This window comes from Entamoeba nuttalli (assembly GCF_000257125.1).
Source record: "Entamoeba nuttalli P19 unplaced genomic scaffold asmbl_9260, whole genome shotgun sequence".
Taxonomy (NCBI): domain Eukaryota; phylum Evosea; order Mastigamoebida; family Endamoebidae; genus Entamoeba; species Entamoeba nuttalli.
The window spans coordinates 890-17,107 of record NW_008579543.1 but is presented as its reverse complement, the minus strand read 5'-3'; the positions used below and the strand labels follow the sequence as shown (position 1 = coordinate 17,107).

The 16,218-nt window shown below is 23.9% G+C and overlaps 8 protein-coding genes across 8 annotated transcripts; 7 read left to right on the top strand and 1 right to left on the bottom strand.

Annotated features, from left to right (window-relative positions):
• Window positions 1-667: 667 nt before the first annotated feature.
• On the top strand, window positions 668-2,395 carry ENU1_196750 (hypothetical protein; the record flags this gene model as incomplete). Its single annotated transcript, XM_008861986.1, has 1 exon — window positions 668-2,395. The coding sequence occupies one exon, from the start codon at window positions 668-670 to the stop codon at window positions 2,393-2,395; it is 1,728 nt and encodes a 575-aa protein (XP_008860208.1).
• A 531-nt stretch (window positions 2,396-2,926) lies between these two features.
• ENU1_196740 (hypothetical protein) lies at window positions 2,927-5,095 on the bottom strand (the record flags this gene model as incomplete). Its single annotated transcript, XM_008861985.1, has 1 exon — window positions 2,927-5,095. One exon carries the CDS (start codon window positions 5,093-5,095, stop codon window positions 2,927-2,929), a length of 2,169 nt encoding a protein of 722 aa, XP_008860207.1.
• Window positions 5,096-5,546: 451 nt separating this feature from the next.
• On the top strand, window positions 5,547-6,226 carry ENU1_196730 (proteasome subunit beta type 3, putative; the record flags this gene model as incomplete). The annotated part of the gene is made up of 2 exons (XM_008861984.1): window positions 5,547-5,740; window positions 5,803-6,226. 2 exons carry the CDS (start codon window positions 5,547-5,549, stop codon window positions 6,224-6,226), a joined length of 618 nt encoding a protein of 205 aa, XP_008860206.1.
• Window positions 6,227-6,393: 167 nt separating this feature from the next.
• Window positions 6,394-7,047, top strand: ENU1_196720 (zinc finger, c2h2 type domain containing protein; the record flags this gene model as incomplete). Its single annotated transcript, XM_008861983.1, has 1 exon — window positions 6,394-7,047. One exon carries the CDS (start codon window positions 6,394-6,396, stop codon window positions 7,045-7,047), a length of 654 nt encoding a protein of 217 aa, XP_008860205.1.
• Window positions 7,048-7,221: 174 nt separating this feature from the next.
• Window positions 7,222-8,901, top strand: ENU1_196710 (hypothetical protein; the record flags this gene model as incomplete). Its single annotated transcript, XM_008861982.1, has 2 exons — window positions 7,222-7,645; window positions 7,703-8,901. 2 exons carry the CDS (start codon window positions 7,222-7,224, stop codon window positions 8,899-8,901), a joined length of 1,623 nt encoding a protein of 540 aa, XP_008860204.1.
• Window positions 8,902-9,024: 123 nt separating this feature from the next.
• Window positions 9,025-9,449, top strand: ENU1_196700 (hypothetical protein; the record flags this gene model as incomplete). The annotated part of the gene is made up of 2 exons (XM_008861981.1): window positions 9,025-9,207; window positions 9,255-9,449. The coding sequence occupies 2 exons, from the start codon at window positions 9,025-9,027 to the stop codon at window positions 9,447-9,449; spliced, it is 378 nt and encodes a 125-aa protein (XP_008860203.1).
• A 165-nt stretch (window positions 9,450-9,614) lies between these two features.
• Window positions 9,615-9,854, top strand: ENU1_196690 (LSM domain containing protein; the record flags this gene model as incomplete). Its single annotated transcript, XM_008861980.1, has 1 exon — window positions 9,615-9,854. The coding sequence occupies exon 1, from the start codon at window positions 9,714-9,716 to the stop codon at window positions 9,852-9,854; it is 141 nt and encodes a 46-aa protein (XP_008860202.1). The 5' UTR covers window positions 9,615-9,713.
• Window positions 9,855-11,223: 1,369 nt separating this feature from the next.
• Window positions 11,224-12,489, top strand: ENU1_196680 (RNA recognition motif (RRM, RBD, or RNP domain) containing protein; the record flags this gene model as incomplete). The annotated part of the gene is made up of 1 exon (XM_008861979.1): window positions 11,224-12,489. One exon carries the CDS (start codon window positions 11,224-11,226, stop codon window positions 12,487-12,489), a length of 1,266 nt encoding a protein of 421 aa, XP_008860201.1.
• Between the last annotated feature and the right edge of the window lie 3,729 nt (window positions 12,490-16,218).

The following is a 16,218-nucleotide window of genomic DNA, read 5'->3' as shown; positions in this document are numbered from 1 at the left end:
ATTTATTCTTTTTGTTTTTTTCTGTTTTTCTTGTTTATTTTTAAATTTTTTAGTATATTTTATAGTTTTTATCGTTTTTTGCTATAATATATTTATTATCTAAACATTTTCTATTTTTATCTCATGACATAAAAATGAGAGATTTAATAACTACTAAATTTGTATCTTATCATTTTCATCTCTAAGTTAAAAAATAAACTTACTAATGGGTACAAACCAATAACTAATTAAAAAGTAATTATCTAAAGATAGAAAATAATTTTCCAAATAAAAAACATTACTACATCACTTCTCTAAAAGAATAAAAGGTTTCTTAACAAATAAACAGAGTTTTTCTTTAAAATGTACAGGATATTTATTGTTTATTTTTATTTAATTTAAATTCTCAAAATAAAATCTTTTTAACGCTTGTTGATAATTATTTACTCGTTTTTATTCTTTTGATAAGTTTTATTAAAAGAATCATTTTTAAAATTTGTTTGCTATTTCTAAATTTTTTTTATTCGTTTAATTCTTCCAAAATGAAAAACAAAAATAAAATAAAACATAATGTAATATTATATTTGTAATATATACCAAAAATAAAAGTAAATAAACAAAAATCTTTTTTTTATAAAAATTTTAAGAAATAAAACTATAAAGAAATAGTTAAATACATCAGAAGAAAATGACCATTCGAGATTTTGTTCTTTCTGATGCACAGCCATTTGAACAATATGGATTCTTTCTGGTTTATATAATAGGTTTATTATACTCTGGATATGGATTTTATATTGTAGTTGAATATTATCTTATACCAGCATGTAATAATTGTAGTAAAGTAGTTACACGCATTATCAAAAATCATTTTTTAGCAAACCTCATAATGATTACTGCTTCTTGTATGCCAGAATTTTTTGTAGGATTAATTGGTTATGCTTTATTAGGTGATATGATTTTCCCAGCATCTATCATTTTTGGATGTACATTAGTCAATTCTGTATTACTAACTGGATTAGGGTCATTTATTTCACTAGATAATGTGGTAGTAACTAAAACAGCATTTGTAAGAGATGCAACATTCTTTATTGTATCTGTAATTATTATTTACTTTTTCTCATCTCCTTTTACATTAGAACGATTACAAGATACATCAGAAGCACCTGCAACAACATACTTATTGATATTATTATGGATTTCTTTCTTTATTTACATTATGTATATTATTGCATTAACAATGATGTCATTCTTTAGTAAAAAACGTGTTTATGATCATCATTTTGGATTTTTTGGAAATTTATTAAATCGTCATAGTGAACAAACTCAATTATCAATAACACTTAATACTGAAGATGTTCCTATTGTTCTTCACGATGATACTGTAGTACAACTTCATAGTGGATTATTATTTGTAAAATCTCCATATTACACAAATATTACTTTCTCTTCTTTACAATGGAAACAACATTGGTGTGATCTTTTTAGAGATGAAATGGTTATACATAAAGATGCTAATCCATTATCTCCAATATTCCAAACTATCCCAATTTCTTCTATTAGTAAAGTTACATGTGATACTATGGATCCATCAATCTTTATTCTTTCTATGTGGAATGGAAGTCATACTGTTAAATATACAATGAGAAGTAATCAACGACAATCTTGGGTATCATATTTTGAAGTATTATTGCAAGAAAATAATACATTAGTTAAATCAAATAAAAAGCAATCTTTCTTTGAAATTATGCAACGTAAATTTACTTGTAAAGCAACAATGTCTGATAGTCAAACTTTTCTTAATCTTCCAAGAAATCTTCCACAACGAATTGTTTATGTTTTTAATTGGCCTTTATTAGTAATTTTAGCTTATACTATTCCTGATGTCAAAATTAAAACTTGTGCTCGAATGACACCAGTTACCATATTAATTTCTTTATTGTATATTGGTGTTTTTGCTTTTGTTGGAGTATTTTGTGGCTATCGTTTAAGTGAAGTAATTACTTGTCCACCAGATGTTTTAGGATTTACATTTGTAGCACTCTTCTTATCAATCCGTCATATTATATCTGGTTGGGTTAGTGGAAGAATGATGTGTGCTAATTTAGCTATTCTCAATTCTTATTCTATGTCATTATTCTTTACAAATGTTGCCATTGTCATTCCATGGATGATTTATTATTACGCTAAAATTGTTCATAATGATAATACTATTTACGAACAAAACCATTTTACTTCATATTCTCTTGAATTTGTAGTCGCAGGAGAAATTTTCGTTTCAATTTGTCATTTGTTCTCAACTATTGGGTTCAAAAATCTTACCATCAGTCATGCATTTGGTATTTTCTTAATTCTTTGTTATATTATTGTTTTCACTGCTACGTTAATGACTTGGATTGGTGCTGCTGTTAAAAATTGAAATGTTAGTTTATTCTTCTCTTTTATTCTTTCATAAAATACACCTTAAAAGTATTTTTTTTATGTGTTAAAAGTAGAAGACATAATTTTAGGGGTGGGAATATTTCGAGATTAGTTAAAAGAAAAAAAAACATCATAATAATAAATAGAATAAATTAACATTCTAAAGAATAAAACAAGTAAATTAATCATTCTTAACAAAGAGTAAATACCACCATTTCATAACATATTTTAATTGTATTAAAGTTTACTAATTTAATAAATCTTTAAAAACTTTAATTCATAAAAAGTAATGAATATTGAAATTAATAATTATTCATTTATTAATTTAATAAACTAAAGATAATTAAATTTTTTTCCAAATTAAAAAAAAAATAATAATAATTTTATTATTAATATCAAATTTTTATTTTTAATACTCTTCATTTTGAATTAACTTAAACTGAAAAGGTTATAACCAAGAAGAAAGGCTGGATGTGATAGAGTTTATTTGAAGGACAAGTGTAAAATTTGATGATAGCAAACACTGATTTTAGTCCCAATCTTTTGGGTTGTAACCCCATTTTTCCCATTTTTTAGAACAAAAACTTTGCATATCTGAGTCATGACACAAAGCCCCAATCATACAACTTGTTGTGTCAGGCATATGACAACTAACAGGATCATCATAACAAGGAATTTTGATTTGTTGACCAGTTCCTTCACCTAAAACAGATACAGGATCCCTCTCTGAAAAAAGTGACCTACTAAGAACACTCAAACGCTCTTTAGACATATTGAAGTTATGTTTTGCAAGTGACATTCCAGGTGGAGAAAGAAGGAAATGTTCAATATTTAATTCTGTACCAACAATTTGGGCTATTCCAGCTCCAAGAGAATGACCACTTAATACTAACTGACTATAATTATGAACATTCATTTCATTAATAACAAGATTTCTTGCCATTGTAATAAGATTAAATGAACCTTTTGTGAATGCGTTAGAACCAAAATATGAAATTAGATAACTCACCCATGATAAGGTATCATCAGTGAACATTGGTAATAATGTTGAACACATTTTAGGAACTGATGATTCAAGGAATAATTGCATGTCATGAAGAACCTCTTGAGTAGCATGAGTTCCTCTTAATGAAATAAGTTTTACATTTGTTTTTTGGTTTGTTGCTTGAAGATAATATAACCAATGATTAACATTCTTCAACTCCATTACCCATCCTCTACTGCGTAAAAAATTTATGACATAACTAGGTGCTCCATATGCAATATAGGATAATAACGTATATTCCTTTGGAGTAATTCCAAATGTATCTTCAGTGCATAGATGAGAATATTCTTGAGGAGTTGTATGTTTTAGTTTAAAAGAATAATTTTCTGATGGTGATTGTGTAAAATTCATGTCAACAGGATCTAATACTCCAGGTTGTAATTTAGCCATTGAACGAACAGACCTTGTTCCAAATATTGTGAAAGACAAAAATACAAGTGTAAAAAAGAAAATCAATGGAAACGATGTTTTCCAATGAAATCCAAAAATTCTCATTCTTAATGAATCAATAAGTACAAAAAGATTTACCTCACTACTTTTATTTACTTCTTCATCTTCTTCTAAAGGGACTGAGAGTTGAACATTTTCATTATTTTGTATTTCATCTTTATAACATTCACCTTCAGTTTTTAATACTTTATTGGAAACTAATTCAATTTCACTTGAATATTCACCATGAGGAGAAATACATTCTTTAGGTTGAAGACTTATAGAATTGTCAAAGGAATTTTGTTTAATTACAACATGTTCTTCATTACCATTTTTTTGTTTTTTTCTTAAATAAGAAATTATTGGAGCTAATTGACCAATTAATGTAATAATACTTAGTATCCAATATCCTAACAAATTACCATTTGACATTTTTACATCAACTGTTGTGAAAATGAGAGCAATAAAGAAAAGAATAAAACATCCTGTTAATAATATAACATGACAAATTGCAATAAATTGTTGAAACTTTTTTGAATATTTTTGAAATAATTTTTGCTGAATCGAATAAACAAAACTTAATGGGAAAAATAAGGGTAATAACTCAATCCATGGAATTGACCCCAATGTTTTATATGTTTTGATTAATTCAATAATAAGATCAACAATAATTGAACAAATAAAATAAAAAAGAAGAAATCCACACCCACCAAAAATATATGCAGTTCCAATAGCATTTTCTGGTCTTGTATTTTCATGTTTATTAGCATAAATAAGACCACTAACAATAGTTAAAATAACAACACATCCAAAAAATGAAATGTGATCAGTTAATATATAAATAAATTTTATAATTTTATTTCTCCATGAATTCGATGAAATTTGGTCTAGTATTAAAGAACTTTGATACTCTACATTATTATGTGATAAATATTTATTTTTCCATTTATAAAATCGGACAATAACTCTTCCAATATCATCTAATGCAAATACAAAATAATTATATAACCATGAAAATAATAATATAGAATTATAAATCATTAATACAGCATAAAACCATATTTGAAGTTGATACACTGTAGAAATAAGAAACATTAAACAAATGAAAATGTATAAAACACATGAAAAGACAAATAATTGAATCTTACATATAATTGATCCAACTTTCATCAAACAATTAATAGAAAGAATTAACCTTTTTGCCTTTTCCTTCCAATTTATCATTTTCTTTTTTTTAGTTCATTGTTTCAATAGTTTCTTTAATAAATGAAAATCTTATCTCAACTAAAAACCTCGTTCTTTCTTTAAAAAAAGGAAGCTTCTATTCTTACTTTTTTGTTTTTATTGTTTCATTTTTTTTTAATTTTGTGATTCACTCAGATTTTACTCTCAAAAACCAATCGTTTATCTAAATTTGTAAATATTTAAAGTAAAGACTCAACTCATTAATCCAATTATCTGTCGTCATCTAAAACCAAAAAAAGATGTTATAAGTATTAAATTATTGTTAGAGGATATGAAATGAACAGAACATCTTAAGAACTAAAAAAGAAGAAATAAAATGAATAATGTTATATATAACATACAAAAGAAAAAAAAAATTAAAAACTTCAATAAAAAAGGAAAATATGAAAAGAATAAAAAACAAAAGAACTAAGAAAATCCAAAAGAAAACATGGGAGATGATATTTCATATTATAGTGGAGGAGCTGTTGTTGGAATGGCAGGAAAAGGATGTGTTGCGATCGCTGCAGATAATCGATATGGATTGAAATATCAATTTGCATCAGCCAATTTTCATAAAGTATTTCAAGTAAATAAATATTGTTTATTTGGAGGAGCAGGATTATTTTCTGATGTACAAACAATGTTTGTTTTGTTTAATGTTTTAAATAACTTAATCAAAAAAGAAATGAAAATAAATAATCCAGGGCTGAAAAAGTCAAATATCATGCAAATTTATATCGACTAAGAGAAGGACATGACATCGGACCAGAACAATTATTAAATTCAACTGCTCATATGTTATATAAAAAAAGATTCCAACCATATTATATGTCACCTATTATAGCTGGTATTGATGATAATGGAAATTCTTATGTATGCAGTTATGATTATATTGGTTCTCCTGAAATTTCACAAGTTGGTTGTGTTGGTACAGGAAGTAATGAACTAATGGGAATGTGTGATTCTTTCTATAAAGAAGGCATGGAACCAGAAGAATTAGTAGAAGCTGTTGGTCAATGTCTTCTTGCAGCAGAAAATAGAGATGCATTTTCTGGATGGGGTGTAGAAGTTTATTTATTAACTCGTGATAATTTGACAATTTACAATATGAAACCAAGACAAGACTAATTCCATTTTTTAATTGTTATTATATTTAATTGTGTTTTATATATCATTATTATTTGAGGTATTAGTTATTTATAAGAACTTGATTTTTTAAAAACTTCATACTTGGAATTATGCAATTCATTTCTCTTGATTATCAAAAAAATAAGATTCATCTCAACTTTCAAAAAATGATTGATACCTTTGAACTTATGAACCAAATGATCAGTCAAATGCAACAGAAAATTTTTGTCTTAGAACAACAAATAAAAGAAAAAGAAAAGAATGACCAAATAATAAAGAATGAGTTAAATCATTTTAAACTTCTTTTACAAGAAAATATACAATACAAAAGTAAAGAACATGAAAATACCCAATCTAATTTGATGACACCTAAAGAATCTTTGAATCAAACTCTAATAACGTCTGCTTTAACTAATTCTCAAATACCTACTAAAGAAGATATTATAAAAGAAGAAGGCTCTGATACAACAACTAATCTCTCACAATCTCCTCTTCTAACTAATGTTAAGAATAAATGCTTTATTTGTGGTGAAGTAATAGACTCTGAACAATTTTCTTCTCACTTTCTACATCATCAACAATCAATACCTCCTCAACCAGTCACATGTTTTGCAAAGCCATTAATTCCAATTTCTTCAATTAACCCAAACATTAAACCTTCTCATCAAAACGCTTCGAGTTCATCTGGTCAATTAACCCCTATTGTTTTATCTCCTCAAACTTCTTCAAAATTTCCTTGTCCTTTATGTGGTGTTAATTTAACGACTAATGACCTTTTAATAAAACATATTGAAGCTGCACATTACAAACTTTTAAAATAATTGGTTGTTATTAATAACAATTTTCAGTATTTTTTAATTTTTTATCTTTTCTTAAAGAGAAAATATTGCTCTCTTCAATAGATTCAGAATTACTTAGATTGTAAAAACTTGTTTGTCTTTTTTTAATTAATCCTACAACAAAAAAATCTCAAAAAATAAATCTTGGATAGAAATATGAGTGGTGTTCAACCGACAGAAACCGAAATGCAATTAAATGACAACCAACTCCAACCACAACCAACACAAAAAAGTCAATTAAATGTATTGGATCCTAATGAACTTATGAAACCATTACTTGCTAGCATTTCTCCTATTGGATTATGCTTAATTTATCTTGGTTTCCTTGCACTTGTAGGAATATCTCTTGGACTATCATCTATTGCTCCATCAATGTACGTACAAGAAAGTGTTGGTACATGGCAATGTAATAATAATACTATTTCTTCATTTGATGCAAATAATTGTACTGGTCAAAATTTAATGAACAACGCACAAATTAAAGGTCCTTTGGGCACTTATAAAATAGGCCCATTTTCTATATTAAATAGAGAGTTTACGTTGAGTGGTAAATTTAAAAATAACTTAAAGTATGGATATTGTTTGTTATTATTTTGTATAAATTATTATTAGAAGAAATAATAATTAACTTATTTAGTTAAAAAACAAATTTTTGCTGAAGTAGGTGTTTATACACCACCAAAAAATACTGGTGATAAACCTCTAGTAATAGAAGAAAAGACAAGAGAATTTATGGTAGAATGTTTAAGTGGAGAAGATTATTGTAACTCATTACCTATTTATGAAGAATCATTTACAAATAATCCAGAGTATCTAATTAGTATTCAATTTATAAGTAGTAAATTTAATGAAACTGATGTAGGAGAATTTGTATTAGAATTATCAGCAATATCAAGTCATTATACACTTTTTGAATTATGTTGGAAATTTGTATTTATTTTCTATTCATGTATTATTGTTATTATTTACTTATTCATATTTAGAAGTTTTATATTTAAAACTTGGATTTTTGAAGTTAAATGGACATTTGTTTTATTAATTATTTTAGTAATACAAAACAATCCTATTTATTCTTATCAATATACACTTGATACTTTTATTCCAGAATTTATTAATGTAACAGTTTATTCACTATTCTACGTCTTCTTATTGTTTTATGTATTAATTACTTTTGAATTTTATAGGTATGGCAAAGGTACCAAACAAATAAAATATTGGGTTCCTCGAATAATATTCTTTGTGTTCTTCTTTGCTGCTGTTGAATTAGTTTTTATTTATAATAAAAGTGTTGGTTTATCAGACCCTTATTATAATCCTTTAAAAGATATTGCTAGTTTAGTAATGGCAGTGATTGCATTAGTCTTTGTTATTGCATATATTTTCTGGCTTATTTATATTTTAGTTAGAAGTTTTAGTGATGGAATTAAATTAGGTAAAACAAAAAGAAAACTTCGTCTATTTGGTGTACTTACTATGATATCAATGATGTTATTTTTTATGATGCTTGCTCTCTCATTCTTCTTTGGCAACCAACAAACACTTTCTATTTCTTTAACAACAACAGCATTTGTCAATTTCTTCTGCACCCTATTAATTGTGATTAATATCCCTCATCAAGGAGAAGAAAGTGCAATTTGGTCTGAAGAACGTTTCAAAGTTATTGCTGTTGATGACTTAGCAGTTTATAAACAACTACCAGATGATGTTATTTCCGAATTACCTTATAATGGTAATGATGAGGAACATTTTTCTACCTTAGAACACCCACAACAAAATAGACCAAATCATTCAAATGAAGCTGTGTTGTATGATGGTTCTGAAGCAATAGAACTTTAATTCATTTTTATCCTTATTGATTGTCATCTTTCTATAAAAATTAAATGGTTCTAATATTATAATAAAATATTATTCTTTTAATTCATTGATACCCAGAACTACAAAACTTTAAAAGTGAGTAATATGAACTGTATTTTCTTTATATTTATTGTATTAAATTTTGTGAGTGCAGAAGAATCATTCTTTGGACCTCATCAACTTCGAGAACATACATATTCATATGATCCTATTTTTGAAAATACTTTCATTTCATTCAATTATGCACTTGTTGTGTTTATCCTTCCATTAGTCATTCTTTTCATTTCTGTTTGTCATTTTTTATCCTTGTTGTATACAAGTATTTAAAAGTCTAGTTATTATTCTTTTGTAATGTTAATGGATTGTTCAGTGGTAAAGGAATTTTATCATTATTATTCATTGGAAGTGCTATTGGATTTGTTGGGTTTGTTGTTTACAGTTGGATTTACCTTTCCTTCTTTGAAATGCTTGCGTTTGGAGTAGTGATTGTTCCAGTAGTACTTCTTCTTGCTTATCTTGTTTCTGCTTGATTCATTTTAAATACACTCTTTTTCTTGTCCTTTCAGTTTATTTTTAAGAGAAAGAAGAAAAAAACAAAAAATAGTTAAACAAACTATAAAATTAATATATTCTTATGGTTGTTTGTTGATTGTTCTTTTTCAAATAAAAGAATAAATTCTTAAGTTATAAATTAGCTTCCAATCAATTTATTAGAGAATTCTCAAGGGACGTCTGTGACATTAGAACTTAAAAATGGATTTAAATATACTGGAATTCTCGATCGTTGTGATCGTATGATGAATATTCATCTCAAAAATGCTATTTTGATTAAGCCAAGTGGTGACCGTTTTAGTGTTTCAAAATTAATTGTCAAAGGAATAAGTATTCGTTGTTTCTCTGTTGATGAATCGTTGTTAAAAAAGAATGAAAAATAATTAATTTCTTAAAGAAAAACACAAATTTATTTTGTTAAAATAACAATTTATAAAAAAAAAGAAAACTTAAATAATAATTAGAAATAAATGAAATTCATTGAATATCTCTATGAAATAATTTATATTCTAATGATTAATTTGGTTGTAAAAAGAGTTTATTTCAGAGAAAAGAAATAAATCCAGATGCCAACCATACATATTAAAATTTTTTAAAGAAAATACTTAATTCTTTATTTTCATATAATAGAAAATAGATATTAAACATATAATTTCTTTTTTATTATTGAGGTGGTAGTGTTGGTTTTTCAATTTAGGTAATTAATATTTTTATTGCCTTGAATAAATTGTTAAATACGTCAGACTTGATTTCTTTGAATGGCGTTTATGTGATTAAATTAAATTAAACTTTTTTTTATTTTTATCTAATGGTTTTTATGATTTATTTTTCTATATGATTTGTTCAACTTTGAAATGAATAACTTTAATACAACTAATAATATTATCAGTCAAATTGAAAAAAAAACAAATAACAAGTACAAAATATATTAATTATGGCATTATTTTGGATACATAACTTTTTTTAATTGAGCCTTCTTATATAAAAAAGTATATTTATTATTGTTTATGTGTAATATTTATTTATAAATCAAATTCATAACTTATTGTTTATATGTTAAATAAAAAATACCCAATCAAAATAGATGTCTAATATTTCTTTATTAACTCTAGATATTTTCTTAAAGAATTAGATTACAGTTACATAAATGTTTTTGTTTGAATTATTTTTAATGAAAATTCTTAAACATCTCTTTATCTATAATGGAATAAAGTTATAATTATTGGTTTAATATTTGATTTTTTACAAAGAGACTATGATGTGTTGTTATTTTGAATTGTGTTTTTGTGATTTTTAACATAATAATTTAATACACAAAGTTAGTAAAAGATAATTTAAGATTAATTCAATAATTTAAATGTTATTTTATATTTATTGTTTATAAATTCTACCATTTAACAACACATTATATAATACTAAAAGTCCAGAATTAAAAAAATTAATTGGTATTTATTAAAGTGTTTAGGAATAGTTGTAGTTAATTAAAAATAACTAATTAAGTAAAGAAGTTATTAAAAACTTTATCTTATTGAATGAAACATACAGTTATTTTTGGTTTAAAAATAATAATTTCACTAATATACTGAAGAGACTATTTTTCTGGATTAACCACATTCAAATTAAAACCAAGATATAATACTACTTTGGTAAAAATAGTTTTCATTCATATTGAAAAAGATTATTAAATAAAGAGACACAACTTTCATATTTTGAAATATTAAAAAACAAAAAAAATTAAAACTAAAAAAAATAATGGAATTTCACACAAATTTTCCATCACATTTAATTTATACAAAATTACCATGTACTCCATTAAGTATTACATGTAATGAAGATTGTACTGAAGCATATATTTGTGATGAGTTGGGAACATTATTAATATTTGATATTACAAATCAAAAAGTATTATATAGAACGCAACTTCCTGATGGTGCGGTTCAACTTCAAATATCACCCAAAGGAGAATACCTTTTTGTGTTATGTTTTAATTCAGTAAGAAATAGAATATTATATATTTATCGAGTTATTCGTCCATTTAGATTAATTGAAATTGATGTAATACCAAATATATTTGCGATTGCATTACTAAGTGATTGTTCAACATCACCAATTGATTTTGCAGCATTATGTGATGATTTTGAATCAGTGACTCGATATTATTATGGAAATACAGCAAATAAATCATATGAAATTGTTAGTCAAAAACGTCTTCCTTTTAAAGCACGATACTTTATTTCAAATTCAAATTATTCACAAATTTGTGCTGCTTCATTAAAAGAGTTAATGATATTATCATCTAATTTAATAACAATTAAGAAAGAGGATTTACCTTATATTGTTGCAGGAGTTGCGTTTTCAGGAAATGAATTATTTACACTAGCTGGTTGCTCTTTAAAATGTCTTGAAGATGAAAAACGAGATATTTTTTTACCATTTGGAATGCCAATGGTAGTCCAATCACATAAAATACATATTGTCGCTGCTGATAGAAATAAACTTTATGGAATTGATACAAAAAGTGGTAAAATTTATTTTGCTACTCACCTTCCTGATAAAGTCCTTATTCGTAGTGTTCATACTAATGAAAAAATGTCAACTTTTGCTATCCAATTAACAGGACAACCTGTGCTTATTTCTATTATTTCTACTGAGGCAATTCGTAGTCGTGCTGGGCTTTTAAACCCAATAGAATTAAAAGAAACAATTAAACTTGTATTTAGTAATATTCCTGAAACTGAATTATTCCGTGCTATTGCTGAAGCACCAGTTTCTGTTCCAACGTCAAGTTTTTCTGTTTACGTTGGTAATTTTAATGAAATTTCAGCTGATGATGTTAAAGAAGTATTTCAACAAAACTTTGGTGGTGTTATTAAAGTTCGTCCTAAAACTGGTCATTGTTTTGTTGATTTTAAAGATGACACTTCAATGAGAAATGCTCTTAGTAAAGAAAAAATCTCTGTTAAAGGTCATGATGTATTTATCAAAGTAGCTCAAAAAAATGCCAATGCTAAGAGATAATTTATTTTTTATTATTTTAGTTTTGAGTCATTATTATTGTTCGTTCTTCCTTTTTACTTCAATTTCTTCTTATTTTTGGTTAATTACAAGTTTTTTTCATTTCTCTTTCATTTATTTCTGTTGTAGTTAATAGTAATTACTTCTTAGCAGAGGTTTTAATTATTAAAATAAATTATATTTTAGTGTAGTAGATATAACTAATGAATTGTTCATATCAATTAAAACTTTTTATTATCCACTAAATTAGAATTAAAATAAATACAAATTATCAGATGACTGTAAATTTGACGTTTATTTCTTATATAAGATAAACAAACAATTTTATAAGTGATATAATTCAATATTATTTTTATTATAGTGTTTTGTTAATAATTGTTTCTATGATAGAACAATAACCGTAATTGGATGCAACTGAGAATAAATAATTAATTTTATTTGTTTATAGTTATTAACTTTTGAATGAAAAATGTGTAACACTTATTTTTTATTTAATTTATTATTCTTTTTTTCAATAAAATATTATTCAATTTAATTTCATATTAACAATTTTATTACTTATTTCAAATAACGAATATATGTCTTATTCTATTTTTGTCGTTATATTTAAATATTATTTAAAATCTTTCACTCTTTGTTTCTTTTTCTCCTTCTTCTTAATTTATCAAAGTTCCATGGTTAATTATTATGTTAAATTTTTTATGTAGTGAGACATTTTATTAATTATGATTATTCAAAGTTTTTCAATACTTAATGTTCTGAACTGTTATACTTCTTTTCATTTTTATAATTATTCAATATACAATCAATTTATTGATAATTAAATTATTCTATATATTAACCAATTACCATTATTGTATTATGCTTTTTTTAATTATACTACAATTCTTAATAAAATACTTTTATTTTTAAGATATGCATTCATTTATTTCTGTTTTAGTTGTTTCTTTTGATTATCCATTATTCTCTTTTCTTATTAATGGTTATTTTTATTAAACTTATTCGATTTATAGGATTCGGTATCTATTATTTTTCTAATTTGTTTATTTCATTTGTTTATTTTATTACTTTGATCAATACTTTCGACTTGATCATTATATATTGAGACTAATTGTTTTTTATAATAAAAATATGATATAAATTGACATATATAATCCATCTTGATTCAATGATGTATGTTTTTGTATTAAAAAATAAATTTATGTTATTTTTCTTTAATTATTTTGTTTATTATTATAATAAATCAAATTGTTTCATTAATATTTTATGTCTATTCTATCACTTCTTTTGATTTGAAACAATAATTAAATCGAATTATTAATGAATAATTTAATATAATAATTTTTATTTATAAATACAATAACATAATTACATATAGGAATTATTTATTATCAATATTACGGATTGATTATTTAACAAATCAAATATTGTTTCTATACTTTGTGTTAGTCATTTTTCATTTATATTCTTTACTAATTCAATTTTTATTTATCACTTTTTGTTTACTTAGTTTTATATTTCCACGCTTTCTATGTTTATTATTTTATTTTTATTTGTATCTGATAATTACATAATGATTGTTGTATAATAAAATACTTTGTAGTGTTGAAATGATAATTAAAATATTAAAATAATGAAAGAAATAATATTGTTGATTTCTTTTAATTATTAATGAAAATAAATATACAGGAAGTGTGTTAGTTCTAATATGTTTTTGATATTAACCTAAAGTTGATTGAATAATTATACAACATTTTCACTAGTAGTTCTTTTATTTTATTGTTTATCTTATTAATAATTCCTTTATACCTTTTAGTATTATTTTGTTCATATTAAATCAAATATTTTAATAAAGGCAAAACAGTAACAATAAAATGCATTTCACTTATTAAAACGAATATTGTTTTACATCATTATTTTAGTGTCATATAAAAATAATCTTCTTTTTGAAATAGCAAGAAAAGTAAACTAATTGAGTTGTAATAAAATAGCAGTTTTCATGCTAATTATAAAACTCATTTCAATGATAGTGTTAGTCAGAATAAATTATCTTTCTCTTTATCTCCAACTCATATTTTATTATAAAATTATTTAATTCATTTTAGGTTTAAATCAATGGTTTTTAAAACTGTCATGGCAAAAGATTATCGTAAATTTTGATTGATTAAAAATAGTTGAATTTACATCAACTTTTTTTATGTTCATGTTTTCATTGATACTATTGCTTCTATTCATATAGACGAATCATTCTTTATTTTTGTTATATTGATTATTTTATGTTAGAATAAGTTAATATAAATTTTATTTAATTCAATTAATAAATCAATCATTTATTTTTGATAAGATTAATTTCGTTTTGTATTAATTGGACATTTTTTAAATCATAAGAATACCATGAAAATAATATAAAAATAAATATGCACAAAAGTATATTTAGATGATATATAAATTCTAAAAACATAAACATAATCAAATAAATAATGTATATAATCAATTTGTTGCTTTTTATCATAATTATAATCACCACAACAATTCTCAATTAAATACACTTATAATAAAAATAAGTAGTTCTTATAATTACAAGTACACTAATGCAGATATAATGTGTAATCAATATTATTAATAGAATAAACAAGAAAAATGAAAAATAATAGAAGAATAAAAGACATCATATGAAATGACAAGGAATAAAAGATAAAACAAGGGAAACGAGAGTGTATAAAGAAATAATGAAGAAAGAAGAAGCAAAGCAAAAATACTAGAAGAAAAGAAGAAGAATTATTATTGATATGAATAAATATAATAATCATAAAAATAAAAATTAGAAATTAAAGAGATATTATAAGAAAGAGTAATCAAATAAACAACGAAGCATATGTAGAACTTATAATATGGGTAAGGTAAATGAATGAAGAAAATAACAATGAATTACAGAACAAATACATTCAATAAATTATAAAAATAATGATAAAACACACGAATGATAAAATATACAATAATAAAATGAAAGAAATAATGCAAGGAAGTGAAGAAATAAAAATAAGACAAAGACGAGAAAAGAGAAGAAAAAAAAGAAATATAGAATATTAAGATGATAAAATAATAAGAATATTAATGAGATATTAATTAAAGAGAATGAAATAGGAGAAATGATGAAAATGAACAAGAATTGAAAATGAAGAAAATGTATAAAACATGTCATAAAAGAAATAATATAAATGAACGAAATGAAATATATCAAATTATACAAAATAAGTATAAATCATCCACGTTAATAAATAATTAAAAATCAATATAAAAATATATTAATAAATTGAAAATGAATGAAATGAATAATCAAATAATACAAACAGGATGATAAGAAATTAATAAATAAAATAATGAATAATATTAAAATAAAAAGAAATGAATATTAACAATGAAATATATTTATATGAATTAACAAATTAATAATTATATCAGATGATAAATAAAATGATGGGATATTTGTAATGATAAAATAACAACAAATGAATTTATAATAATAAGTTATATTGTAAACAAGAAAATACAAATTAAATATGAGATAATAAATGATATATGAAAAGAATAACGAAAATAACATATAAAATATAATGAATAATGAAGAAATAGACAATAAAACATGATAAAAATAAAACTGTTCTTCAAAGAAAAATAAATTGATAAAAACAAAAGAAGAATATGTATGAAACATGAAATAATCAATAAAAG